This window comes from Lemur catta, chromosome 19 (assembly GCF_020740605.2).
Source record: "Lemur catta isolate mLemCat1 chromosome 19, mLemCat1.pri, whole genome shotgun sequence".
Classification (NCBI taxonomy): Eukaryota; Metazoa; Chordata; class Mammalia; order Primates; family Lemuridae; genus Lemur; species Lemur catta.
The window spans coordinates 21516721-21544154 of NC_059146.1; the positions used below are offsets into that span (position 1 = coordinate 21516721).

Genomic DNA, 27434 nt, shown 5'->3' on the forward strand with positions numbered 1-27434 from the left:
CTGTGAGGTGTGTAAATTGGGCAGTGAGGTAGACAAATGGGATATTTACTTCCCCTCACTCCTTTATTGGTGCAAATATCATGGATGAATCATGATAGGTTAGGATGAAGAGCATAAATTGGGGGCAGCCTGGGAGACACAAATCACGTTGTCCATTCCCAATCCGAAAACTATTTTTCCAGCTTAATTGAGGTAAAATTGACAGATAAAAATTGTATATATCCAAGGTGTACAACGTGATGGTTTAATATACATTGTGCAACGATTACCACTATAGAATTAGTTAACACACCCATCGCGTCCATTGTGCGGGTGGGGGATGCAGGCGAAGACATTTAAAATCGGCTCTTATCAAATTTCAAGTAAGCAAAATGTACAGCATTATTAACTGTAATCACCATGCTGTACCTTAGATCCCCAAAACTTATTGATCTTATAACTGAAACTTTGTACCCTCTGAACAAATCTCCCCTTCTCCCCACAAGGCCAAGCCTCTGGTAACCATCATTCTACTCTCTGTTTCTATGAGTTTGACTTTTTTAGATTCCACATATCAGTGAAATCAGGTGGTATTTCTCCTTCTGTGACTGGCTTATTTCACTTACCATAATAGATTTATCCATGTTGTCCCAAATGGCAGGATGTCCATGTTCTTTTTCTTTTACGGCTGAAAAATATTCTGAAAATTATTTTTTAAAAGCAAGCACAACCATCACTCATAGCACAGCATAGCTCTATCTTATCTCCCTTCCCAGGTACTCACACTGTGGGCAGTCTGTTCCTGCAGGTTGTTGCAACAGTATCCCGGTCTTGCAGGTAAATTTCAAAGGCTGGGATGGCATTTTCTTGCTGCATCTCAGCCCAGCCTCTCTTCCTTGTGAGTTTACCCCAGGTTCTTCCGTATTCCCAATGACACCATTAAGGCTGGATCTCCCATCTCCTTCATCATCGCGTTTCACACAGCAAATCCCTCACAGCATCAGGTGGTTGGGGGAAAGGTCCAAATTCAGTCCCCTTAACAGCTGTGCTCCTGGGGCAAGATGCACCTCCTCCATCTCCACCTTGCATTTGCAAAAAGTAAGGAACAATACTCTTTCTTGGCAATGTAATGAGGATATAATAGCATCCCAAGCATTTATCAACGATCCACAATGAACACCCCACCACCCCCATCCCCATCATCACCAGGACCAAAGTTTTCTAACTCTGAAGCTGAGCTTCAGAACATGGGGACAGTTATGGGGAAATACATCCACCTTCGCCTACCCTTCCTGGTCCATGGGTCTGGAGCCTAATTTCCCTAAGATATCATGAACGCTGGAAGTCTTTGGCCCCTCACACTCACTCCCTAACCAGCCTGGAAACTGGTTTCTCCCTGCCGCCACCCCCCCCACCCCCGCGCTGCCTCTGAAGCTGTTTTTGTGACCAACAGTGACGAACTTCCTGGAACACACAGTGGGCCCTTCTCAGCTCTTATCTGTGCTCCTGTGTAGTTGTACTTGACACTTTGACCACTTCCTCCCTGAAAGTGTCACTTCGCTGACACCTTTTCCTGCTTGTCTTCTGATGGCTATATACCATCAGGCTTTCAGACTCCTCTGACCCGCGTGCTAGTTTCTAGCATGGACCCACCAGTCTGTGGGTTCAAGCCTGGGTTCATCTCATGGAACTCCATGGCTTCAATTTCCTACCACTTTGGGAGGCCAAGGTGGGAGGATCGCTTGAGGCCGGGAGTTTGACGTGAGACCGAGCAAAAGCGAGACCCTGTCTGTACAAAGAACAGAAAAATTAGCCAGGTATGGTGGCACACACCTGTCATCCCAGCTACTTGAGAGGCTGATGCTGGAGGATCACTCGAGCCCAGGAGTTTGCAGTGAGCTATGATGACGCCACTGCAATCTAGCCCACGAGACAGAGCAAGACCCTGTCTCAAAAAGAAAAAAAAAAATTGATCTTCTCAATTTATTGACTGTACCTGGATGGTTTAATCTATCCACACCTGGTAGAAGTGGCCAAGCCAGTGCCCCTCTCTCCCACCCATATCTTTACAGTCATCCACACCTGTAACAGTTGACTACCCATCCCACACTGAAGGGTTTCTAGGACATGGGACTTTAAGTGCAAAAATCCCAACTAAACCAGGATGAAAGGGTCACCACACCTACAAATGAAACCCAGACTGGCATCTCTACTTGTGTATGTGCATCTGAGACTATTCAAACGCAAGGTTTCAGCAGGTTTCTTAAGCTCAGCCCTCCTGTCTTTTGGAGCCAGATAATCCTGTATTATAGGGACTATCGTAGCTCAGGTTGCAATAACAAGATACTATAAGTGAGTGGTTTAAACAACAGAAGTTTATTTTCTCAGAGCTCTGGATTCTGAGAAATCCAAAATCAAGGTACGAGCCAAACCAGTTCCTATGGAAGACTCTTTGTGGCCTGCAGGCAGCGGTCTTCCGTGACCTCGCACTGGCTTTCCTTGGTGCTTGCACAAAATCTTCCACTTCTTTTTTTTTTTTTTTTGAGACAGAATCTGGCTCTGTTGCCTGGGCTAGAATGCCGTGGTGTCAGCCCAGCTCACAGCAACCTCAAACTCCTGGGCTCAAGCAATCCTCCTGCCTCAGCCTCCCGAGTAGCTGGGACTACAGGCATGCGCCACCATGCCCGGCTAATTTTTTCTATATATATATTTTTAGTTGTCCATATAATTTCTTTCTATTTTTAGTAGAGACGGGGTCTCAGTCTTGCTCAGGCTGGTCTTGAACTCCTGACCTGCCAGTGATCCTCCCGCCTCAGCCTCCCAGAGTGCCTGGATGACTGGCGTGAGCCACTGCACCCAGCCCTTCAACATGTAATTTTTTTTTTTTTTTTGAGACAGAGTCTTTCTCTGTTGCCCAGGATAGATTGCCGTGGCATCAGCCTAACTCACAGCAACCTCAAACTCCTGGGCTTAAGCGATCCTTCTACCTCAGCCTCCTGAGTAGCTGGGACTACAGGCATGCACCACCATGCCCGGCTAATTTATTTTTCTATATATATTTTTAGCTGTCCAGATCATTTATTTCTATCTTTAGTGGAGACGGGTCTTGCTCTTGCTCAGGCTGGTCTTGAACTCCTGACCTTGAGTGATCCTCCCACCTTGGCCTCCCACAGTGCTAGGATTACAGGAGTCAGCCACCGCGCCCGGCCCAACATGTAATTCTGACAGGTTACGATTCAGCCCACGGCAGGAGCTGTCCTGTACCTTGTATGATGTTCAGCAGCATCCGTGGGCTCCACCCACTAGATGCCACTGAGATACCACTGGCCTGCCCCCCACCCCCACTGCAACGCCTGACAATCAAAAACACCTGTGAACATGGCCAAATGCCCCCTTGGGGGACAAAATCATCCCCGGGTGAGAACCATTGGCTTAGCAGTTTATAAATAGGGTGAGAAGAGTTGAGTGTGATGGGAGCTGTGTGAGATTTGACCATCCGTTAACAGTAGGGTGACAGCTGAGAAGGGGCACAGTGTGAAATGCTGTAGCACCCCAGAACACAGCAGGTGCAGAGGCCTGGGGTGGTCAGGGACTTGGGGAAACAGCACGAAGCCCAGTGCGGCTGGAGCAGGGCGGGCACAGAAAAGGGAGTGAGGTGGGGTGTTCATTGTGGATCGTTGATAAATGCTTAGGATGCTATTATATCCTCATTACATTGCCAAGAAAGAGTATTGTTCCTGTTTTCTCTCTTGTCATTGAGAGAACTTCATTCCATTTCTCTAAAAATAGGCGTGTCTTACCCTAAGCTCAGTTTGGAGAATTGCCCTGGACTTATAACCCTGCCTTTGCCCCCAGACTGGAGGGTCCAGGGCGGTCATTATTTTCTAGAGGAGGTAGTGTCCCTCAGCTTTGGCACGACTGCCACTTGGAGCTGGATGGCTGGTGGGGCTGTCCTGGCATGTAGGGAGTTGAGCAGCATCTCTGGACTCTGCTCACTAGTTGCCTGCACAGTTGTGACACCAAAAATGACACCCTTGGACATTTCCAAGTGCCCCCTGGGGTGGAGAGCAGTCACCCCTAGTTGAGAACCACTAAAGACAGGTCCAGGAGCATAGCCTGAGCAGCACCCTGGGCCTCTACCCACCAGATGCCAGGAGCGCCACACCCCCCCGCCCGCCATGATGACCATGGTAAACATCCCATGGGTGGCAAAATCACTCCCATTAGCACTGATCTACAAGGTCCTAAACTATGCAGTTTTCCCCAAATTCCATAAGATCTTTAAGATTTTGTACAAAGTGAGCTACAAGACACATCGCAGTCTTTACGATCTGAACAGTTTTCCATTCTTGGTCTTTTCTTTGAAAGACTGCACCGTATCAAGCCACTGAGTCCCCTAAAGTCCTGTGTTTCCTTATTTATAAGGAGATAGAATGATTGTTTGGGGGGAAAAACACTTCTGCAAAGTTTAAAATATATTTAAAATATACAGCAGAGTCTGGCCCAGATCTTTTCAATCACAACTTCCCTCCATTGTGTACTTTCTTCTTAACATACATCCTACCCTTGAGCTTGGTACCCAAGTGGAACCCTAAATTGATTCAGCCCCACTCTAGTAACTTGACCACTTTCCCCGATTCACACCCAATTTCTCCACCATGTTTCTCATTGATGTGAATTATAGATCTTTGCCTAAACCTCATACCCCTAAATATTGTTACCCAAAGGCCTAATGTCAGCTAAGTATAAACTAAATACCATAGTCATCTTGAGCATTTGAGAATCATCTTGTAATTAAGATAAAGTAGGTCCTTTGTAGTATCACTGCCTGGTTGAGTTCAGGCACTAGATACAAAATATGATGTTTACTCCCTGTTTGCTCAGGCATGTTAATAAAGGCCACTCCAAAAATGCTTTCACTCTTTATTATCCTTGTGAGAGATAACACGTGATATGAAAAGGGTATGTGACTTGTGCGGAATCCCCTCTAAACCTCAGAGAAACACCAGTGTTAATTAAATCCTACATGTCGACACCCCGTCTAGTGATTTACAGTTGATTTTCACAAACAAGAATTCTCATGGAGAGTTCACGTTCTTCCCCTTCAGACGTGTAAGTCACAGAGAGAAAGGTCCCAGGGTGCTCAGGAAAGGTAATCAACAGCATGACAGTCTAGTCGTCTCGGCAACGTTATATTCAATCATCAGTCTGGGATTGATTTCCTTTATTTCCTCCAACAGCTTCTGGATTTTCAAATTATAATCATATGCCTTCAGCCTAGAGAATAAGAACATAAAGTATCCAAACATCTGTTTCAGGACATTGAAAGCAGGAAGTTTTCTGGGTTTTGTTGTTGTTGTTGTTGTTGTTTTGTATTGTTTTGTTTTTAAGAATACGGACACAAAAATTAGGGATCTCTTTTTTTCTATGACACCTATACGGATATCAGACTGAAATCTGACAGAACATTGTAACGGGCTCACCACAGCTTCCATGGTTTCTATAGTTACTAGTATCTAGGGTGAGCTCTAGTCCTGGTGTCTGTCCACGGTTTACCTTTTCAAACGTCAACTCTCCTAGCAATGTCGTGGACCCTGACTTGAATAGGACAAGCTGCTACCAGCTGGAGAGATAAGCTGAGCGTACATGAGAAGTGTGTGGCTCATCTAAGTCAAATTAGATTACTTCTTCAGGAAATGGGGTTGTCCTTCATAAATGTTAAAGTGATCTCCAAGGTAAACGATAGCAAACTCAGATACGATGTGGCTGCGATATCCAACCTCATGTGTGTTGAAATGGGGTGGGGGCGGTGATTGAGGAAACAAGATAGGACAGAAATCTAAAACGTGATGAGAGATTAGTCACCACAGTTCTTGGTGGCATTATAGGTCTTGGTCCTGCTGGCAAGAGAAGTATGATGCTATCTTGCTCAAGTTTCATGACAAACCCATAAAACCTTAAACCAGTTTAAATGTGTGTTATATCTACAACTAAAATACACTTGAATAAGATGAATACCTACAGTATCACACTGACTACTACTTTGTTTTGGTTTTTGGGACAAGACTTCACTCTGTCGCCTGGGCTAGAGTACAGTACGGTCATCAGAGCTCACTGCAACCTCAAACACCCAGGCTCCAGTGATCCTCCTGCCTCAGCCTCCCAAGTAGCTGGGACTACAGGTGCATACCACCATGACCAGCTAATTTTTTTTTTTTTGTAGAGATGGGGTCTCACTATGTTCCTCATGCTGATCTGGAACTCCTGGACTCAAGCAGTCTTCCTGCCTCGGCCTCCCAAAGTGCTAGGATTATAGGCATAAGCCACCACTCCAAGTCTGATTATATCCCTTGAGAAAATATGAGTATGGATCTATTCATGAATAATTGAATAATTTTGGTGGTGATACAGAATCAACACAACACCTCCCACTACCAAATCACTACCCTAATTCTACCCAGAAACAAAGTCATAATAGATCAAATGGTATGTAAAGGACTAGGACATGGGTCAGCAAACTACAGCCTACAGGCCAAATTTAGCCTACCACTAGTTTTTGTAAATTAAGCTTGATTGAAACACAGCCACTCCAATTTGTTTATGTATTTTACATGGCTGCTTTTGCTCTGCGGAGTAGCCAGGACAGAGCCTATTTTTATGTACTGCCTGGTCATTTATGGAAAGTGTACATTCACCATGCATGGCGGCGAATGTCTATAATCCCAGCTACTTGAGAGGCTGAGGCGGTAGGATCACTGGAGCCCAGGAGTTTATGACCAGCCTGGGCAATATAGCAAGTCCCCATCTCTAAATGTGTGTGTGTGTGTGCACGTGTGAGTGTGCATGTGTGTCTGTGTGTGTGTGTGTGTGTGTGTGTGTGTGTGTATAAAGTGTACATATTCATCTAGAATATGTATTGCTAGAAAAGTGAGAAGCGGTATTAGAATTCTTTGGTCAAAAGCAAGAGGAAACTAAAGATAGATTACTTAAATTATTGAAGAGACACAGACGTTTCACACAATTAAGGGAATATCTGTACAACCAGCTTCTGAAAAGCTGAGGCCCAGGGCAGTGCTGGGAATACCAAAAACCGAAACTACTTATTCTCTTTTGGAGACAGTATATTCGTGCCTGTGTATGTGCATGCACATGCATACATGCACGTACTCTAGGATGGTTGAAGCTATCAGCATGCCCAGTATTGCATGTTGTGGGGAATGTTGGATAATATTCAATTCAAAAAGAATTTTAGAGAAGTATCTAATAAAAAAAAATCCCCCCCCCACCAGCCTGGCCGGGCACGGTGGCTCATGCCTGTAATCCTAGCACTCTGGGAGGCCGGGGTGGGCAGATTGTTTGAGCTCAGGAGTTCGAGACCAGCCTGAGCAAGAGCGAGACCCCGTCTCTACTAAAAATAGAAAGAAATTATGCAGACTTCTAAAAATATATATAGAAAAATTAGCCGGGCATGGTGGCGCATGCCTGTAGTCCCAGCTACTTGGGAGGCTGAGGCAGGAAGATCACTTGAGCCCAGGAGTTTGAGGTTGCTGTGAGCTAGGCTGATACCACGGCACTCTGGCCCGGGCAACAGAGTGAGACTCTGTCTCAAAAAAAAAAAAAAAAAATCCCCTAAGCTAGAGTATGCTATTGAAAGATGCTATAAGTTGATTCCTATAAGGTATGCAGCCACCCACCCCCCAAAAATAACTATTCTCTGCCTGAGTAACTCAAAATGCGAAACAAAAAGGCCATACCTGAGTGTCTTCAAGGGTCCATTCTTTTGTTTTAAAGCCTCAAAGAGCACAGTTACTCCACTATTCCCCAAATTATTCTGGCCCAGGTCCAGAGTTTCCAGCTTCTGGTTGCTAATGAGAGCAGATGCAAGATCCTGACAAGACAAAGATGTGATGGAGCAGCACCAGAGCCTGTGGAGAAAGAATACAGAAACGCACTCATTCACTGAGCAAGTACAGTATTACCAGACACACTCTTACTTGCCAGGGATCTAGTAATGAGGAAATGAAGGAAAAAGAAAAGAAGAAGAAAAGAAAAGAAAGAGAACACCAAATCTTTCTTCTCACAGAGCTTACTTTAGTGACAACAGACATCAGGACATGTTATATGTGAGACAGTGGATGATGGAATTGAGACAAAACAAACAGGATAGGGGTTAAGTCAACTGGAGCAGGACTGGGTAGATTTGAATTACAGTAGCCAGTGGAGTCCTCATTAGGAAAATGTTACAGGAGGGGAAAAAACTAAAGGTAGATAGTGAACCACTATGATAACTGGGGGAAGGAATCTTACAGCCAAAATAGTGAACCAGTGGCAAAGTTGAAAGAGTTTGCTCATAACAACAGGATTTCATAAGACCCTGTAGGCTACAGGGACCTTTTGAGTCTTCGGAAATAAGGTGCTATGGTCTGGCTTGCATCTTTAAAAGGTGCCTTGGGGTGAAAGAAATGTCAAGAAATCAAGGGCAGAAATTTGCAGACCAGTTCAAAGACTATGCAACAATCCACATGAGAGTTAGAGGCTCAGATGAGAGTGTTAGCAGTGGAAAGGTAGGTGGTCAAATTCCAGGTAACTGGAAGGGGAGACCTAACGATGGTTTGAATGTGAGGTGTGAAATGAAGGAAGTAGAGGATCGGAAGGCTTAGAATCAATGAATAGGATTAGATTGTTTTTGTAGACCTTATTACTGAGGGTTGAGTTAATCACACTTAGTAAAGCATGACATGTTATCATTACTTCTATTCCATTTCTCGTCTTGTCTTGCCAGAGCCCCTCTGAGATTGCAAGGTGCCTTTGCCAGTGGAAGGCAGTGGAAGGTTCTACGTAGGGCAGATACAGGTCATGCTAGCTTATGTATAACTCCCCTCCCCAGAAGTAATCAGCCTGGAGCACATCTGGCCAGGAATTTTAAAGAGTTCTCCAGAACAACCAGAAGTAAAAACAAAAGCACCCTGGTATTCTGGTTTTTTTTTTGGGGGGGGGGTTGTTTGTTTTTTTTTTTTTTTTTTTATCTCTAGAGCAAAGCTAAGGAAGTAATTACATTATCCAGACTGTCTTTCCGTTAGGCTTCTAATTGCAAAGTAGGTTCACCCATGAGATGCATTTAACAGACTTGGAAGAGAAGTGCGGCGGAGCTCACTGTCCCATTGATGCAGCCACTGCGTTTCCCAGGGGTGGAATCCCAGGGGACTGAGCTGGGGCAGGCCCACAGCCTCCTGATCACTGGATCCCAGCAAAAACTTTGTGTTCCTGAAATCTTCACTGGAGGCCATCCCACCTACATCCCACCTCTTCAGCCTCTGGAAACACCCAGTTACCTATATTCAATTTCTGGAGGGGTTTTCTCTTAAAAGTAGATGAGGACTGCTATGACCACAGCTTGAGATATTTTAGAATATAGAAATTAAAGATTTCCAAACACTTTAATGATGAGCAAAAGCACTTACCCCAGGCATTTTAGGTTAGAATTTGGATTCTTTAAGGCCTCACAGAGAAACCACAATCCAGTAGTTATGGTATTGAGACCCAGGTCCAAGTTTGTCAGGCTGGAGTATTCTTGGAGTAGCTTTGAGAGATGTTCGCAGCCGCGTCTAGTTATGTTGCATTGCCGTAACCTACAGGATAATTGAATGAAGATGCGTCTATTATCCCTTATGCCCTGCGAAGTAGTTGTTTCTTCCAAGATCGTGTGCCTTCTACCTTGAACCACACATTTCCAGGCAGGCTGGACATAAAAGCCATGCAAATGGACTTATGATTACATTATTTCCACCCCGCTTAGGTGGTAGAGGATTAAACCAGCCTTTGACAACCACCTTTTACCATGGAGAAACAAACACATCTTTTGAGATACAGGTTTTTCTAGGACTGTAGCCTCTTGTACATCAAGAGCTTGGGATTTGGGTCAGACAGAGCCAGGACTGTTTCTGAAGCCTCCTTTATTTTTTGTACTCTTAGCTTAGATCACTGAGATTCTACTTCCCCTGATTCATCTTTTAAGTTTTTTAAGTTTTATTTTTGATACGTGATAGTTACACATATATACAGGATTCAGACAGAGCCAGGACGGTTTCTGAAGCCTCCCTTATTTTTTGTACTCTTAGATCATTGAGATTCTACTTTCCCTGACTCTTCATCTTTTAAAAGTTTTATTTTTGATACGTGATAGTTGCACATATATACAGGATATAGTGTAATGTTTTCATATGTATGTTGTGCAATGATCAAGATGACTATAATTAATGATAACATAGTAATATACACACCCATCATTTTATTTTATTTCAAGTCTTGGCTTTAATTGACCCAGCAGAATTGTGCTGCACCCAAAAAGGTAAACATTCCTGATAACTCAGTGGCTATGGTTCTAATTTATGCACTGTAGATTCTCCTATAAGCTGAGACTTCTACAAATCCTCCAGGTTAGGAGGCCTGACCGTAGGGAAGGGTGGGCACATCACACGCTTAAGCAGGCAGATCTGCAACCAGCACCAGCAACCCTGTGCCCCAACCAAGCCAAAACAGCAGCCACTGTGGAACTTGAAGGTGACCCCAAAGAGCAGAGAGATGGTAACTAGACCAGAAGACACCGTGCTTTGTGTTATGTGAAATCTTAAAGTCATATATGAACCTGGGGAGCTTGGGAAATGAAACTAAAAGTCTAAAATTAAGTTGACAGCCTACATGATAGAGGTTTAGCCAAACATTATTGACTTTACATTTTTTAAGTAAAGAGAATTGAAAACTCATCATAGAGTAGACTTCAGACCTACTGCAGACATGACCATGGGCAAGCCAAGTGGATAAGCTCCAGATCTCTAACTAGTAAAATCACAATAAAGGTACTTATCTCATAAGGTTGTAAGGACTCTAAAAATAAGGCTTGTAGAATTTAATATAGCCTGATTTGCAGTGTTTAATAAGCATGTGACTTTTGTCTGTTTAGATGCCTACATGAACTCTAAGATAGGTCTACTTAGTGACATCATATATGAAAATTTTATGTTCCAATGAATATTTTAGGTAGAGATGTATTTCCCTTTCTTCTATCTGCCATAAGAAGCTAGATATTCAAGTCTGAAGTGATTGGGACATTAAAGCATATCCTAGAGTAAGACACTGGGAATTTCTAGGGTCCCTAAAAGCCATAGTGCAAACTAGCAGACAGCAGGTTTATAGGAGAATGAGAAACCCAGAGAAATGAACATTAGACAGAATTTCTAAACAGAAATAGGGCTCCAACCCTGTGCAATCTCTTGAGTACTGTCCTAACTATGATCCTCCTATGAACAGGTAGCTCATGCTGGGCTTGTTCCCGAAGAACCCATAGAACAAGGGTCAAACCACAGTCCATGGGTCAAATCCAGCCTGCCACTTTTTTTTAATAAAGTTTTATTCCTTTACAAGTCAACCACAATAGCAGCCAGAGACCCCATAGCCCACAGAGCAGGAAATACTTTAAATCTGGCCTTTTACAGAAAAAGGGATTTTACTGACCCTATCCTATCTCCAGTTGCAGGAAGTAAGGTGTCACATGAATTTTAAGAACATATACAAAACAGATCTGAGAACCAATCACCTGTCTCAAATCCCCACAGTAGGAAGAAAATCTGAGGACATGCCAATATTATAATAACATCTCTCTCCTTGTTTCTACCTGTTCTAATTCTCACCAGGTTCCTTCCAGTTACATTTGAAAGAAATTATTCAACCTTCACATCTTTTCTGCTTGAATTCACATGCGTGTGCGTGCATGCTCACACACACGCTCACACACACTCACACACACACACACACACACACACACACACACACACACACACAGCCAAGCAGGGACTTACACCAGGGTCTCTAGTTTGCAATCAGGGTAACTCAAGCCCTCGCACAGAATTTTCACTCCACTATCCCCGAGGTCGTTCTTGGCCAAGCACAGGTACCTCAGCTTCTGGTTGACCACCAGAACAGAAGCAAGTGTCTTGCAACAGGCTTCCGTAAGGTGACAGTCCTCCAACCTGCAAAAATATGAAACAAATGGTAAAGTGGTGAACACACTTCCAAAAATCCAATCTTCTTGGCTATATTCAAATGCAAAAGACCTCAGCTACATACAGCCCCTCTTGTTAATTCCCTGCCCTCTGTCATTTAGTAGTGAGCACAGCCATGAGTGAACAGGAATGAGACGACCAACACACAACAGCCATCCACCTGAGACCAAAAATAAGAAGCAGGTATTTAAGTCGGTGAGACGTCCCGTATGGGCTCTTAGCTAGTCAGACGTCTGTTACCTTTTCTCTTCTATGGCCCCAGACCTAAAACAGATGCTCCACAGGAAGAGAAGAGACTTACGACAGCCTCTGCAGGAAGCACTTTGGGTCTTTCAAAGTCGTGTGCAGCAACTTGACACCCTCGTCCAGGAGCTCGTTGGCTGAGAGGTCCAGGCATGTCAACGAATGGTTGATTTTGAGGGCCAAGGAGAGATCATCCCATTGCTGAGCGGTAATAGAATGAAATCCCAACCTGCAGGAGAAACAGAAATAAGTCATCCTTCCGGGAGGACAGAGAGACTCTCAGATCATCCTTCACTTCCCTGAAGAGTGTGTCCTTGGCTTATGTGACTCCACTCCAATAGGTGTCCAACCTGGCCTGAATTATCAGAGAGATTTGATCTCCTTTGCTTCCTCAGGTATCACCAAGGACATCTGGTCAACATCTAGGCTCATCTCTAAGAGACTGTAACACAATTGTGTGTGAAGTTTCACCAACGTGGTTTGCTTAGACTTAAGTAGGCGATTCCATAGGAAAAGTTGATGTGATTGTCTCATAGAGGGCAGGCCTATGCAAACCTACCCCAAAGCCCAAGGAAGCCAAGAAGCCAAAGAAAGAGGCTGATATATCCAGTTTCTCAGGAAGAATCACTTAATAGGGACTTATGAACAGAAGCCATGTCTTAGGCAAGATGAGATGGGAGATCCCCGAGCCATAACCCCCCAGACCCATGGCTTATATAACGCAGGGAAGGAATGTATAAAACAGTTGAAGTCCACCCTCAGAAAAAGGCAAGAATGCTACATGAATCTGCCTAAGGGGAGGACTTCTGGGTGAGATTGTTTTGATCTGAGGGCAGGATTTGCAATAACAATATGAAAAGGCAGGGGGTGAAGCAGAAGTCAACATGGAGGATTAGCACCCAGGATGGCGTTGCTTTAGCCTGTACATCAATATAAGGGAGAGTTTCTTATTTTGAGTAAGTTATTGAAGAAAATAAAGATTAAAGCAATGAGATGCAATTTGATACTTAGGTAGCCAGGTCCAAGGTTTGTTAAGTGTTCTACGGCTAAGAATTGAGAACTCTTCCAGTTGATGGAAACATGAATATTGTTTAGGTGTCTTGGAGAACATCGAGGCCACTCATTAGCCCATTGCACTGGGCTCTACAACGCCCCCTCTTGCAGACTCTCATTTAATGTCCTCAAAGGATGCACTGCAGACCAGACTCTAGGAAAAGCTTATTGTTTAAATCATGGCTCTGCCTCCTATGTCCAGTCTTTGCAAGTTACTTAACCTTTATAATATTTGTGTTTTTTCCATTTGTACTTTGGAGAAAGATAGTACCTTCATGTCAGACAAAGGATATAACTCATGTATATACTGTGCCTAGTAGGATGTTTTCCACATAAGTAAAATTGGAGTTCTTAAAATTAGTACCCTTTCTTCCCTTGGAGCTTAACCTATAATAAGGACATCAGCAATCAGAATACAAAGTGGGATACTAGGTGCCTGAAATCAGCATATAGGAGATTCTACATCAGCCATTTGTCATTTTGGAGCCTCAAAGTATCCATTGAGAAATAGCTAACCAAGATTTTAAAGCTATGGTTTTCTTCTAATTGAAAGACATAGAAGGCTGGGCGCAATGGCTCACGCCTGTCTTCCTAGTACTCTGGGAAGCCGAAGTGGGAGGATCGCTCAAGGTCAGGAGTTCGAGACCAGCCTGAGCAAGAGCGAGACCCCATCTCTACTAAAAATAGAAAGAAATTATATGGACATATAAAAATATATGTAGAAAAAATTAGCCGGGCATGGTGGCACACGCCTGTAATCCCAGCTACTTGGGAGGCTGAGGCAATAGGATTGCTTGAGCCCAGGAGTTTGAGGTTGCTGTGAGCTAGGCTGACGCCGTGGCACTCTAGCCTGGGCAACACAGTGAGACTCTGTCTCAAAATAAAAAAAAAGAAAGAAAGACATAGAAGATTATCTTTCTAATTGATAGCTGTTATTGATTTCTGATGTGTCTATAATTGGGGTCTTGTCCCTACACAAAGCAGTTCACATCTCATGTTTCACTCATTCTTTTTTTTTTAAAGAGACAGGGTTCTCACTTTGTTGCCCAGGCTAGACTTATACTCCTGGGCTCAAGCGATCCTCCTGTCTCAGCCTCCCACATAGCTCTGAGCTTCCACGAGGAGTAGCTGGGACTAGAGGTGCAAGCTACCACCAGCTCATTTGATTCTGAAAATCCCATCTTATGGATGAGAAAACATCTCAAGATCACCTAGGTCTTAAATGTCAGAGCAAGGATTTGAACTCATTTCTAATTCCAAAAATCTGTGCCGCTAGTCAGTACCTGGGATGCTACTCAACTGAGAGGAAAAAAGACAGCCAAATGACCACTGTGGTGGTGACACTCAGTACTCACTCAGAGAGCCACTCAAGGAGGAAGGGATCTCTTAACCAGTGAGCTACCAAGAGCCGGAACACTAGATTTTCCCACAGCATCACTGGGTGGTCAATTAAGGGCAATCACTGCTCTAAATCACACCAGGCAGGTAACATGCAGCCTAGAAGATCATGTGCCCTAAGCTAGAAGGTGGCACAAGATTCTGGGTGTTTTTCTTTGCATCCAGGGCTAGTTATGCAACGCAGGAGACAAGCTGGCAGGGGAAAAGAGGAGAGTGACACTCCATTCAGGTCTATTTGAGAAACGCATTCCCTGGTTAGCACAGCATCCAGGCAGGGCAGCTACCTTTGTCCTAGTCCACTCAGCACCACGTGGCTCCCTTCACGCACTGGAGACAGCAGTGACCGAGACCTACCTCAGATGCTTCAGCTTGCACTGCTTGTTTCTGAGGATCTCACACAGCATCGTCAGTGTCATCTCATCTCCCTGGACAGGGCCTTCCAGGGTCAGGCGAGTCAAGGACTTCTTACCAATGAAAGCCAGACAGAAATCCCGGTAAGCGCTGTCAGGGGTGACGTTTCTAATCCTAGGAAGAAACAGGAGGGATTCCATCTTCAGTGTTTAATCCTGTCGTTTAGAGGTATATGTAAACAAAAAGCTGAGTTATGTTTCAGATCTAGAGACCATTATAAATTCTCCCTTCCATTGTTGTCTCAACCTTTTACCGAAGGGCAGTAGTACCAAGCTGTGTGTCATTTCAAACAAGTGCCGTTCCTTCTATGGCTTGTTGAGGGGGAAAGGCAATACGTCGTCTTCCCTACGTTTTGCGAACAAGCACATTCATGAACACATGAGGACATCTCATAAGGACACGTCCCACAGTAAGGTTTAGAATCCCACTGCTACTGAGACAGGTTGACAAGAAACGCCTCCTTTATCTGCACCGATGGTAGGAAAACCACAAAGACGACGTTTCCAGCTTGTGTAGGTAATTAGCTCTACGGAGTCTGTAAGGAGGAACAAAACAGTAACGTGGCTAAGTCGTGTTTAGTCTGTCTATGTCTCCTTGAGCATTTCACAGCCCAATTTATGGAGTCCAAGAAGACTCTGCAAGGCTTTATTGGGCAAACTAAGAATTGTCTGGTTCAGATTTTAAATCTCATGTCTTTATTACAATTTCCAGTTTCCTTCAGCCCCTGCCTGGGCCTTCCTACACTCTTAAGAAAGACTCTTAAGATGGTCCCCCAGCAATCCCCATCTGCTGGGGTTCACATTGTGTGATCCCTCTCCCTGGATGTGAATGGGACCCATGACTTTCTTCTAACCAAATAGAACAGGGCAAAGGAGATGGGATGTACATGATCAGGTGGTCACATTGCATAACATGGTGGCACCATCTTGCTGGAGTCCCCACCCACCCCCACCCCAATCCGGCTTAGAAGAAGATATTGTGTTCTGAGCTTCCCATGGGGGGGTGCCTCATGGAAGAGCTGGGGACCACCCTTGGCTTGACAGCCAGCAAGGATTCTATCCAACAGCCACGTGAGCTTGGAGGCAGAACCTTGCTTAGTCGAGCTTTCAGATGAGACCACAGTCCAGCCTGCATCTTTTTTGCAATCTGGTGAGAGTTCTGGGAGCACAGGCCTCAACTAAGCTACATCCAGATTCCTGACCTATAGAAACTGAGATATTGAGTGTATACCGTTTGACGCTGCAATGTTTGGGGTGATGCACTATACAGCAACGGATAATTATTACACCAACACCACGTACCTCTGACCTTCTCATCACCCCAGGCCAAGTGATGGTCACTTTGAATGCCAGGTCTCCCTTCCATGCCACTATCCCTCCTTGTGCAGACCTATAGTTGCCGTACTCAGATTAAAACGTTTGGTCAGTACTGAATAGGTACAGGCACTGTTCTGAGTTCCCATCTGTTACAACAAACCACAGTTTAAGAGTTTGAACAGGCCAGGCGCGGTGGCTCATGCCTGTAATCCTAGCACTCTGGGAGGCCGAGGCAGATGGATCGCTCGAGGTCAGGAGTTCGAGACCAGCCTCAGCAAGAGCGAGACCCCCATCTTGACTAAAAATAGAAAGAAATTATCTGGCCAACTAAAAATATATATAGAAAAATTAGCTGGGCATGGTGGCGCATGCCTGTAGTCCCAGCTACTCGGGAGGCTGAGGCAGAAGGATTGCTTAAGACCAGGAGTTTGAGGTTGCTGTGAGCTAGGCTGACGCCACGCCACTCACTCTAGCCCAGGCAACAAAGTGAGACTCTGTCTCAAAAAAAAAAGAAAAAAGAAAAAGAAAAAAGAACTTACTCCTGTCCAAGTGAAACTCTGTACCCTTTGGTCAACATCTCCTTGTTACTCTCAGCCTCTGATAACCACCACTGTACTCTCTACTTTGAGTTTGATATTAGAGAACAGAATGGTGGTTACCAGAGGCAGAGGGGAGGTTTGGATGGGGAAAGTGGAGATGTTGGTCAAAGTATACAACGTTTCATTTACGCAGGAGGAATAAATTCTAGTAACCTGTTGTAGGGCATGGTGACCATGGTTATAATGTGTTGTATATTTCAAAATGGCTAAGAGTATATTTTATATGTTCATTGCAAAGAAATAAGTATGTCAGGCAATTGGATATATTAGCTTGATTTAATCTTTCCACAGGTATACATGTATCCTATCACATAGTACCACAGTGTTGATTAATTCAAGATTTAAAGTAAAATAAATGAAAAACATTAATAAAGGATACCATCATAGTCACCTGCCTAGGTGGTCCACATCTTGGCTTGCATCTGCTTTGACCTACCTTATTCAGACCCATCTCTCAATGCCATTGCCATGACAGTGGCTATGAATTCACCATCGCTTTACCAACATGCTTTTACTCGCCAACTTGAAAAAGCGCTCTCTGGAATATTTCTCTACTTTCCATCCAGGTATCCCCCTGACACATGCCTGCATTTCCTATAGGCTGAGATTCAAATATGCCCCCAGCAGAGGTTTGCAAACTTCCAAACTCTTGGCAAAATTTCCTGAAAATTACTTGATGTAATATGACTCTCCCACTGGAACAGTTTTAAGATAGGAACCATTTCCTTTCTTTATATTCCGAGCACCTAGTGGCAGCCTGGTCAGGAATTCAAATATTGCTCTCATTTTAAAAAATGCGAGAAGCCCGGCCACGCCTCAGGATCCCCCTTGAAAGATGAGCTTCTACTTACACCACATCCTGCAGATGACAGGAGAAACGGGTTATATGGTCACAGAGAATCCTCACAGAAGAGTCACTCAGGAAACTTTCACTCATATCCAGATAGCTCAGACAGGAATCTGAGCTGACCACAGAGCAGAAATCCCTCCAGAGCTGAAGAGAGTGACGGTCATGCTCAGCACAACTAGGAAGGAACAGACAAGAGCACTTACTGTATACATATTGTATACAGCAGATCTCTAGGACTAATTCATCTTGTGCAACCAAAACCCTGCCCAATAACTGTAGAGTTTGACATTTATCACAAATCTAAGTGAATAACACTATGTTTTCAATGACTTAATCCTTTTAAGGCATGTTGGTTTGGGGAAAGTTTCAACCCTTCAACATACACTGGTTTAAAAGGATGTCAAAGTAGACTCATTAAGTACAGTGCCTGTCGTTAACACTCTCCCATACTCAAACTTGCTGAGACAGATCTATTTTTGTGAGAAGACATGAGAGGGCAGGAGAAAACATTTGGAGGTGGTGGATAGGTTTATGGCAGAGAGGGCAGTTATAGTTTTGCAAGATATACTTACCTCCATACTTATCCAGTTGTATACCTTAAATGTGTACAGTTTTTCACTTCAATCATTCTTTGATAAAATGGTATGAGTCTTAGTGATCTACTGCACAGAATGGTAACTATGGTAATGGATTGTATATCATAAAATTGCCAAGAATAGATATTAAGTATTTTTACCACAAAAGAAATGTGAGGTGATGGATTTGTTAATTAGCTTGATTATTCCAAAACATAAATATATCAAGATGTCACATTATACCCCGTAAATGCATACAATTTCAGTCGATTAAAAATAAAACATAGGCTAGTTTGCAGTGGCTCATGCCTGTAATCCTAGCACTCTGGGAGGCTGAGGCAGGAAGATCACTTGAGGCCAGGAGTTCCAGACTAGCCTAAGCAATAGCAAGACTCTGTCTCTACAAAAAATAGAAAAATTAGCCAGGCATCATGGCATGCACCTGTAGTCCCAGCTACTCAAGAGCCTGAGGCAGGAGAACTGTTTGAGCCTAGAAGTTGGAGGTTGCAGTGAGCTATGATTACACCACTGCACTCTAGCCCAGGGGACAGAACAAGACTGTCTCAAAATAAATCAGTAACACAAAATTAAGCTTTTAAGTTCTGAGAAAAGAAAGAAGAGTACATATGGAAAAAAACGTAACAAGTCTGGGTAGGGAGAAAAAATACCTGAAATAATAGAACTCTCTAGGCATATTCAGGCCCATCCCCACACGAAAACTTTAACACTAAAACAAGGTCTGGCCGGGAGTGGTGGCTCACACCCATAATCCCAGTGCTTGGGAGGCCAAGACAGGAGGGTCACTTGAGGCCGGGAGTTCGAGACCACCCTGGGCAATACAGTGAGAACCCCATTCCTACAAAAAGTTGAAAAATTAGCCAGCCGTGATGGCGTGTGCCTATAGTCCCAGCTGCTTGAGAGGCTGGGGCAGGAGGATCACTTGAGCCCAGGAGTTCAAGGCTGCAGTGAGCTGTGATTCCCAACGCTGCACTCTACAGCAAAATGTTGTCTTTTTTTAGGGCTTTAAGGAATTAAGATTAAGTGAGGTTGTAAGGGAGGGAAGAACAGAACCAACATCCTTACAAGGACACAGCAAGAACATTCAAGATATAGTAGACACGATGTTGTAAGTAGGAATGGAGTCTTTGGAGCTTGTTTTACCTTTTTAATTTAAAAAGGTTTTTCACTTTTTAACGCTTTTAAAAAACTCCAGTGAGCAGGAAATTCCAACCCTAAGCTGCAGGGACACAGGAGACTGGCCTCTCCCTAGCAAAGCACGGGCACAGGGTGACGATGGGACCTAGGAGAGTAAACGGAGTTCTTACCTCTTAAGCTGAGCATGTGGTTCCAACGAATGATCATTCTCTAGGAATATCCCCTTTGCTACCTGCAGCGAGATTCTCTGTACGTTTTGACAATGCTTGAGGCAGAAGAAAGAGTACATCATCTCAAATGTATCTGTCACGTGAACAGAAACTTCCTTGAAGTGGGCCATGGCGTCCTTCACCAGCCCCTCATCTTGAGACTCGTAGAGGCAGTACAGAAACTCCTTCGTGTCCGTCTCCGAGAGGGGTTTATTCTCATTGAGGTTTGCTTTGTGTTTCAGTAATTCCGGTTTGATCTTCAGTGACACTCGGCAGCCAAAAGTCATCTCCAACTCCTGGGCTCTCTTCTCATTCGAGAGGCCGAATAAGAAGTAGCCCACTTGGGTCAGGCTGGGGTTCTTCAGTCTCTCCTCCTTGGAGAACAGCTTCTGCACGTCCCCGATGTCCCGCGTGTGGCTCTCCCGGGCATCCTCCTCCTCCGTCTCCAGGATGTAGAACGTGGCAGCCAGGAACTGCTGGAGGCTGAGGTGGAGGAAGGAGTAGCAGCCTTCGCAGTCCCTGTCCTTCTGCAGGATGCCCTTGTCCAGGAAAGGAGACAGGTCGGCCTCCTGCACCCCGAGGCTCCTGAGGTCTTCCTCGTCAAACACACACATCTGTGTCCACGTGCCCTGGACAGCCAGGAAGCACAGAGTCCTCAGTGGGCCTCGCAGGTTGTGGTTGGGGCAGTCACCGGGCGCCGGCATGAACTGGCCACAGAGGAAATGCAGGAACAGCGACGTGGTGGTCAGGCAGGTGGGGGCCGGGTCCTGCCCCTTCTCCATCTGAAGCTTCAGACAGGTGCAGACGATCCGGCACACCGCGGGCGCCGCGCCCATGCGGAACAAGGCCTCGTTGCTCCTCATCAAGTCGAAAGCTCGCAGGGCTTCCTCCTCATCTTCAAAGTGTTTCAAGAAGTAGGCTTTCCTGTCCTGCTCCAGGAAGCCCTCGATCTCTAGGAAGAGGGGCTGTTCCACCAGGAGCCGGAGATCCCTCAGGGCCTCGGGCCGCGTGGTGACCAGTAACGTGGCCTTGGGTGACATCTTCCTCTTCAGCAAGCTGCCCAGGAGGATGGGCACTGGCTTCTGCTCCTCCCAGTCGCCACAGATATCTTGGATCAGGGCCCCCTCGGGGACTTTCAGCTCTTCAAAACCATCGATGACGAACAGGATCTTCTGTGCTTGGGCAAGGACCTCAGGGACATCGTCCTGCCCTTCGGGCCAGTCCTTGGAGATCAGCTCTGCAAAGCTGCATGTGCCCATGTGGTTGAGCTCCTTGCAGCTGAAGTAGAAGGCGTATCTGTACATCTGATTGAGGTTGTCTTCTGTCCAGTCCAGCATCAATTTCCTGGCCAGTGTAGTTTTCCCGACACCTGCGGGGCCCTGGAGCACCACCGTGTGTGGTATTGGCTGTGTGCGGGTCTTGGAATGCAAGAATGGTACGAACTTCTGGCTTCTCTGAGTGACATCATCAAGGAAATGGTCACTGTCTCCCCGCCAAAATTTATTGTTCCAGACCAAAGGAGGTTTCTCCAACGCATTTCTATGTCCCCCTTTTTTACCTGCAGTGATATGCAATGGGAGAGTTGAGATGCCAATGATTCTATGGTACTCATCTGAAAAATACTTTGTAAAGTACCAGAAATAAGGAAAACTACAGAGATGTGATTTGCCTTGCAGGCTTTCAAACACCAAACTTATGACTCTAAGATATTATTTACCCACCTGGCTTTTCTACATCCAAGTCTTCCTCTGTGTCTCCCAGCTTTAAGCCATCTTCTATTCCTTGCTCCGGGGCATCCTCTGTAAAATACACACAGACATAAGCCTGACGACACACAGGGTTATTTGTACTTCCTACATCAGATATTGTTGTAGATAAAGAAAGTTTCAAATATTGTTTTGTTAGAGATGAGGTCTTGCTGTGTTGCCCAGGCTGGATTTAAAGTCCTGGCTTCAAGCAATCCTCCTGCCTCAGCCTCCCAAGTAGCTGGGACTACAAGCGTGCACCACCATGCCCAGCTAATTTTTCTATTTTTAGTTGTCCAGCTAATTTCTTTCTGTTTTTAGTAGAAATCAGGTCTCATTCTTGCTCAGGCTGGTCTCGAACTCGTGAGCTCAAGCCATCCTCCCACCTCAGCCTCCCACAGTGCTAGGATTATAGGCCTGAGCCACCGTGCCTGGCCTCAAGCTTCTATTACGTATCAAGACATAGAATATGCTAGTTATCTAGAGCTTCAGTCCCCAGCCCCCAGGCCCATGGGCCAGTATCGATCTGCAGCCTGTTAGGAACAGGGCCGCAGAACGGGAGGTGAGTAGCAGGTGAACAAGCAAAGCTTCATCCGTATTCACAGCCATTTCCCATCACCGCCTGAGCTCCGCCTACCCCCATCTGCGGAGACACTGTCTTCCATGAAACCAGTGTCTGGTGCCAAAAAGGTTGAGGACAACTGATCTAGAGAGAAAAGGCAGACAACCTCTAAATCAGATACTATGAACTGAATTGTATCCTTTAAAAATTCCCGTTGAAGCCATAACCCCCAGTGTGACTATATGTGATTGGAGTTAGGGCTTTAAGGAATTAAGATTAAGTGAGGTTGTAAGGGAGGGAAGAACAGAACCAACATCCTTACAAGGACACAGCAAGAAGGCAGGCGTCTGGAGGCCAAGGAGTGAGGCCTCAGAAGAGACTAACAATAACAGCACCTCCAGGCTATCGTACCAGTGGTATTTTGTCATGGCAGCATGAGCCAGGGAACACAGCAGACTCCATGCCTCTAGTCTTCCTGCCTTAACATGCTTCTGCAACCCAATCAGAATTTATGCATTCTGATCTGGGTATGATGACTCACACCCATAACCCCAGCTACTCAGGGGGCCAAGGCAGAAGTCCTTGATGCCAGAAATTCGAGACCAGCCTGGGCAACTTAGCAAGACCCCATCTAATAAACAAAAATGAATTCACTTTCCTTTATAAGTTTTTGTTTATGTCTGCTACTGGGAGAGAATATAAGCATCATTGTAGTGGGAAACATTTCTTCATCATAATCAGAGGCAAAAATAAAATTTGTAGAAAGCCATATAGTAAATATCTTTGGCTTTGTGGGCCACAGGGTCTCTATTACTAAACTGTCATCACAGACTGAAAGCAGTCACAGACAATGCGCAGACAAATGAGTATGGCTGTGTTCCAATAAGAATTTACAAGAACAGGCAGTGGTCTGTGTTTCACTCATGGGCCATGGTTTTCTCGGCCACGTTTGTTCTACCATATTATTTTCAAAGTTGTTTTTGGTTTTTGGTTTTTAAGGAACAAGATTCTGCTCTGTTGCCCAGGCTGGAGTGCAGTGGCTATTCACAGGCACCATCATAGCACACTACAGCCTAGAACTCCTGGACTCAAGTGACCTTCCCATCTCAGCCTCCCAGAGTAGCTGGGACTACAGGCTCATGCCACCACGGCCCAGCCTGTCCCGCTATACGATAAGGGTACAACCATTTGATGACAAGTCACATAATTAAACTACCACCAGACTGATTTTTAACAAACTGTCCAAACAAGTAGTTCTCAACCATGGGCGATTTTCCCTCCAGGGTACATTTAACAATGTCTGGAGACGTTTCCAAGGCTCACAACCAGGGGAGGTCTTCCTAGCAGCTAGTGGGCAGAGGCCAGCCCAAAATGTTAGTAGTGCTCAAGCAAGAAAACCCTACTTTAGACCCAGACTGTCCACAGGGTCAGCTCAAATCAGTCATTCCCACTCATAGTGATCAGGACTTTATTCTTGGAAATAATGGGGTCAGTCTTGTCTATGGATCTCCAATTCCAACACAAAACAGAACACATTCTCCATGATATACAGCGAATACCATACACAGTGGAAGAAAGTGGCATAGAGAGAATGCTGTGACTTCAGGGGCTAAGGGACTCAGAGGTCTCCTGTCACTTATATCACACTCCAGCACCTGGTGATGTTCATACAAACCCATTTCTCTCTTTTCTGATTCTTCTTCTTCTTCTTCTTCTTCTTCTTCTTCTTCTTCTTCTTCTTCTTCTTCTTCTTCTTCCAGACATGTGTCAAGTGTTTTGGAAAGCCATGTGTACTCTGAAAATAAGAACAGTTGGGCTTATTAGAGCAGTATTCCTGAAATATACACCAGGAAGACATCTAAGAGGGTTCACAGTTCAACTTTGGGGTCTTAGTCTGTTCCTGCTGCTATAACAGGATACCTGAGACTGGGTAGTTGATCAGAAGTTTTCTCACTGTTCCGTAAGCTGGAAAGTCTAAGATCAAGGCACCAGCAGATTTGGTGTCTGTGGGGGGCCTCACTCTGCTTCCAAGATGGTGCCTCTTGCTGCATCCTCATGTGGCAGAGGGGTGGGAGGGTGCTCCCTTCCACCTCTTATAAGGTAGCCAAACACATTCATGAGGGCTCCACCCTCATGGCTTAATTACCCTCTAAAGGCTGTACCTCGGGGGACACATTCAGACCCTAGCATAGGATCGCAACAGTTAAGCCCCTACTGAGCTAGCACAATAGTAATAGTGCCCTGAAGTTCTCAAAGCAAGCATGGTGAGCCGCTATTTCAGGGTCACTTGGTGCATTACGCTGGAGGGAATTATGAAGGAATTCATACACAGTTCAGAGCACACATACACTTGTACCTAAGGAGAAAGAAGCCTCTTGGGTTATCTCTCACATTTAATAGGTAATATTATCATGAACTAGAGACAAAAATACAGGAGGGGTTAACATATAGGGGAAAGGGACATATTTCATGATTAGCTTTTTGTTTTCATTTTTTTTTCCCTTGAGACAGAGTCTTGCTCTGTTGCCTGGGCTAGAGTGCAGTGGCATCAACCTAACTCACTACAACCTCAAACTCCTGGGCTCAAGGGATCCTCCTGCCTCAGCCTCCCGAGTAGCTGGGACTGCAGGCATGTGCTACCATGCCCAGCTAATTTTTTCTATTTTTAGTAGAGACGGGTCTTGCTCTTGCTCAGGCTGATCTTGAACTCCTGAGCTGAAACGATCCTCCCACCTCGGCCTCCCAGAGTGTTAGGATGACAGGCGTGAGCCACCGCACCCGGCCCATGATCAGTTTCTGATGGGGAAGAGTTGAACTTACCATGGGACTAAGAAGATAAACAAAAGGCAGCTGTAAGATTCTGAAATTTAAGGCCGGCTGCAAGACATCCCAGGGAGGCATCAGTATAGTTTCAAATTTAACAAGAGAGATGAAGCAGGACAAGTAGAATGTGAAGAGAGTCTGTTAGATCCCTGGGACCTACCAGATTTTGAGAAGCAGGCAAGAGAACATTAAGTCCCTGATGAATTAAAAATAATTCTATAGAAGAGAATGACAATAACATAACTGACACAGAAACCAGAAACAAGATGTTAAAAGATGAAAAAGGGCCAACAGGCACTAAATAGTGACTCTATGGTACCCCCTCAACCCTACAGAATGACAAATGTCAGCTTTAGACCTTTCATTTTCATGAAGATTAGGTCGTCCTTGAGAAGCTACCAACGAATAGGTAGTGAATTATTAGAAGTCATCCAATAGCACCAAGTTTAGGAGTGATGACAGGTAGAGCCATAAAGTAAACCATTTGGATAGAGCCATGATTCTGAGTTTTACCTCCATATCAGAATTATATGGGCAAACCAGAGCCATGGCTCATGCCTATAATCCTAGCACTCTAGGAGGCCGAGGTGGGAGGATCGCTTGAGCTCAGGAGTTCGAGACCAGCCTGAGCAAGAGTGAGACTCCATCCCTACTAAAATTAACACACTAGCCAGGCGTGTTAGCATATGCCTGTAGTCCCAGCTACTCGGAAGGCTGAGGCAGGAGGCTCATTTGAGCCCAGGAGTTGGAGGTGACTGAGCCAGGTTGACGCCATGGCACTCACCCAGGCAGAGTGAGACTGACTCAAAAAAAAAAAAAAAATCATATGGGAAGCTTTTAAAAATGCCAATTTCCAGCCATCCCACCCAACCAATGAGTCAGAATCTCTAGATAGGACCCTGGCACAGCAGTATCTTTGAGATTCTGATTTCACATGCAAATCAGTTTGAAATCCAGTGCCACAGCACAGGGATGGGCAAACTATGGCCCAAGTTTGGTCTGCCTCTTGTTTTTGTAAATAAAGCTGTATTGGAACAAGGTCACGCCCGTTTGCTTATTATCATCAAAGGCTGCTTTCATAATACAACCAACAGATGAACCATGTCATTGTAAAGAGACCCAAGGGTCTGCAAGGCCTAGCGTTTATGATCAGAACCTTTACAGAAAAAAGTTGCTGACTCCTGCCTAGGAGGAAATGTGGTGTTGAATAGTTTTCTTTTAGTGTGATAGAATTGGGTGAGTTTTTTCTACAAGGGAAAGGAAATGGGAAAGGAATGCTGATTTAGCTGGTAGCAGTCTGGAACTCTAAGATTTCTCAAGGGCATTAAACATACAATTCATGGAAAAAAGAGAACAAATGAGAATATTTACATGGGAGACTAAGAAGACCCCACTAGTAAATGCACTGTGGGATTCTGGATTGGATCTGGGCACAAACAGGATGTTAGTGGAAACAAATCCAAGTAGTCTGCAGTGAAGGGTCGTATCAGCGTCTATTTCTTAGTTTTGTCAAATGTAAGATGTGAACCTTAAGGGATGCTGGGTGAAGTGCACACGAGAAATCTTTGAATTGTCTTTGCAACTTTTCTACTAGCCTAAAGTTATCCCAGAACAAAAAATTTGTATAAGAATGCTGAAAATATCAAAAAAAAGGAGGTAATGAATAAACTAAAATCATGAATATCTGTACACTGCTATCATAGGCATTAGCCAACAAAAGGACACGGGGTGGCAGAGATCAGGGTAGACAGAAGGGGAGAAACAGAAACATGCAGAGTCCACAAATGAGGCTGGTTCTCCCCACCCACCCATATAGACATCTAGAAGGTATTCAGAGCATGCAGAATATTAGGAGTTTCAATAATATTCCTGATGTTCCTAAAACCCTGGGTACTCATTCTTTGCTACGAATGACTGATATACGGGTTCTACTTACCCGGGATTTGAGCTTTCGCCTTCTTAGACAATTCTGTGAGATTCATCTTCTCCAAGATGTTCACGGTCACACTCCTTATCCAATATTTTGGGGATTTGTCGATCAGAATTTCTGCCAGTTTCTTGCCGTCGGCCTCTTCTACCTTGGACCATGGGGTATTCCTTAGCTTACCTTGTAGGGGAAGATCCTTTAATAGAGATTTGAACCTCCTTAATTCATCCTCGTTCAGCTGATCCAGTAGGGTTTCCAGGCTAAACTCTGGCTGCAGAGATGCCATAGCGCCCAAGTATGAGACCTTAAGACAGAGGAATTGGGGTGGGGGGGAAGAAATTCATGAACCAGCATCCTTAAATGAAACAGTTTATGTGCCAAGAACAGGCCTGTTCTCACTGCCCCACTAGCAGTAAACTATATAGGCTGAATTAATAGAAAACATGAACAGACCCAGCATAAGTAAGGAGAGTGAGTCAGGAATCAGAAATCCCAAGAAAAGCCCAAGACTTGATAGCTTTACTGCTGAA

General features: G+C 44.8%; 1 protein-coding gene across 1 annotated transcript; it reads right to left on the reverse strand.

The window, feature by feature from the left end:
* Window positions 1-7738: 7738 nt before the first annotated feature.
* On the reverse strand, window positions 7739-27200 carry LOC123624660 (NACHT, LRR and PYD domains-containing protein 7-like). The gene is made up of 9 exons (XM_045532708.1): window positions 26914-27200; window positions 21569-21646; window positions 19818-21405; window positions 17910-18110; window positions 15087-15257; window positions 12340-12510; window positions 11835-12005; window positions 9441-9608; window positions 7739-7867 (listed from the first exon to the last, which is right to left on the reverse strand). Exons 1-9 carry the CDS (start codon window positions 27188-27190, stop codon window positions 7786-7788), a joined length of 2907 nt encoding a protein of 968 aa, XP_045388664.1. The 5' UTR covers window positions 27191-27200; the 3' UTR covers window positions 7739-7785.
* Window positions 27201-27434: the final 234 nt, after the last annotated feature.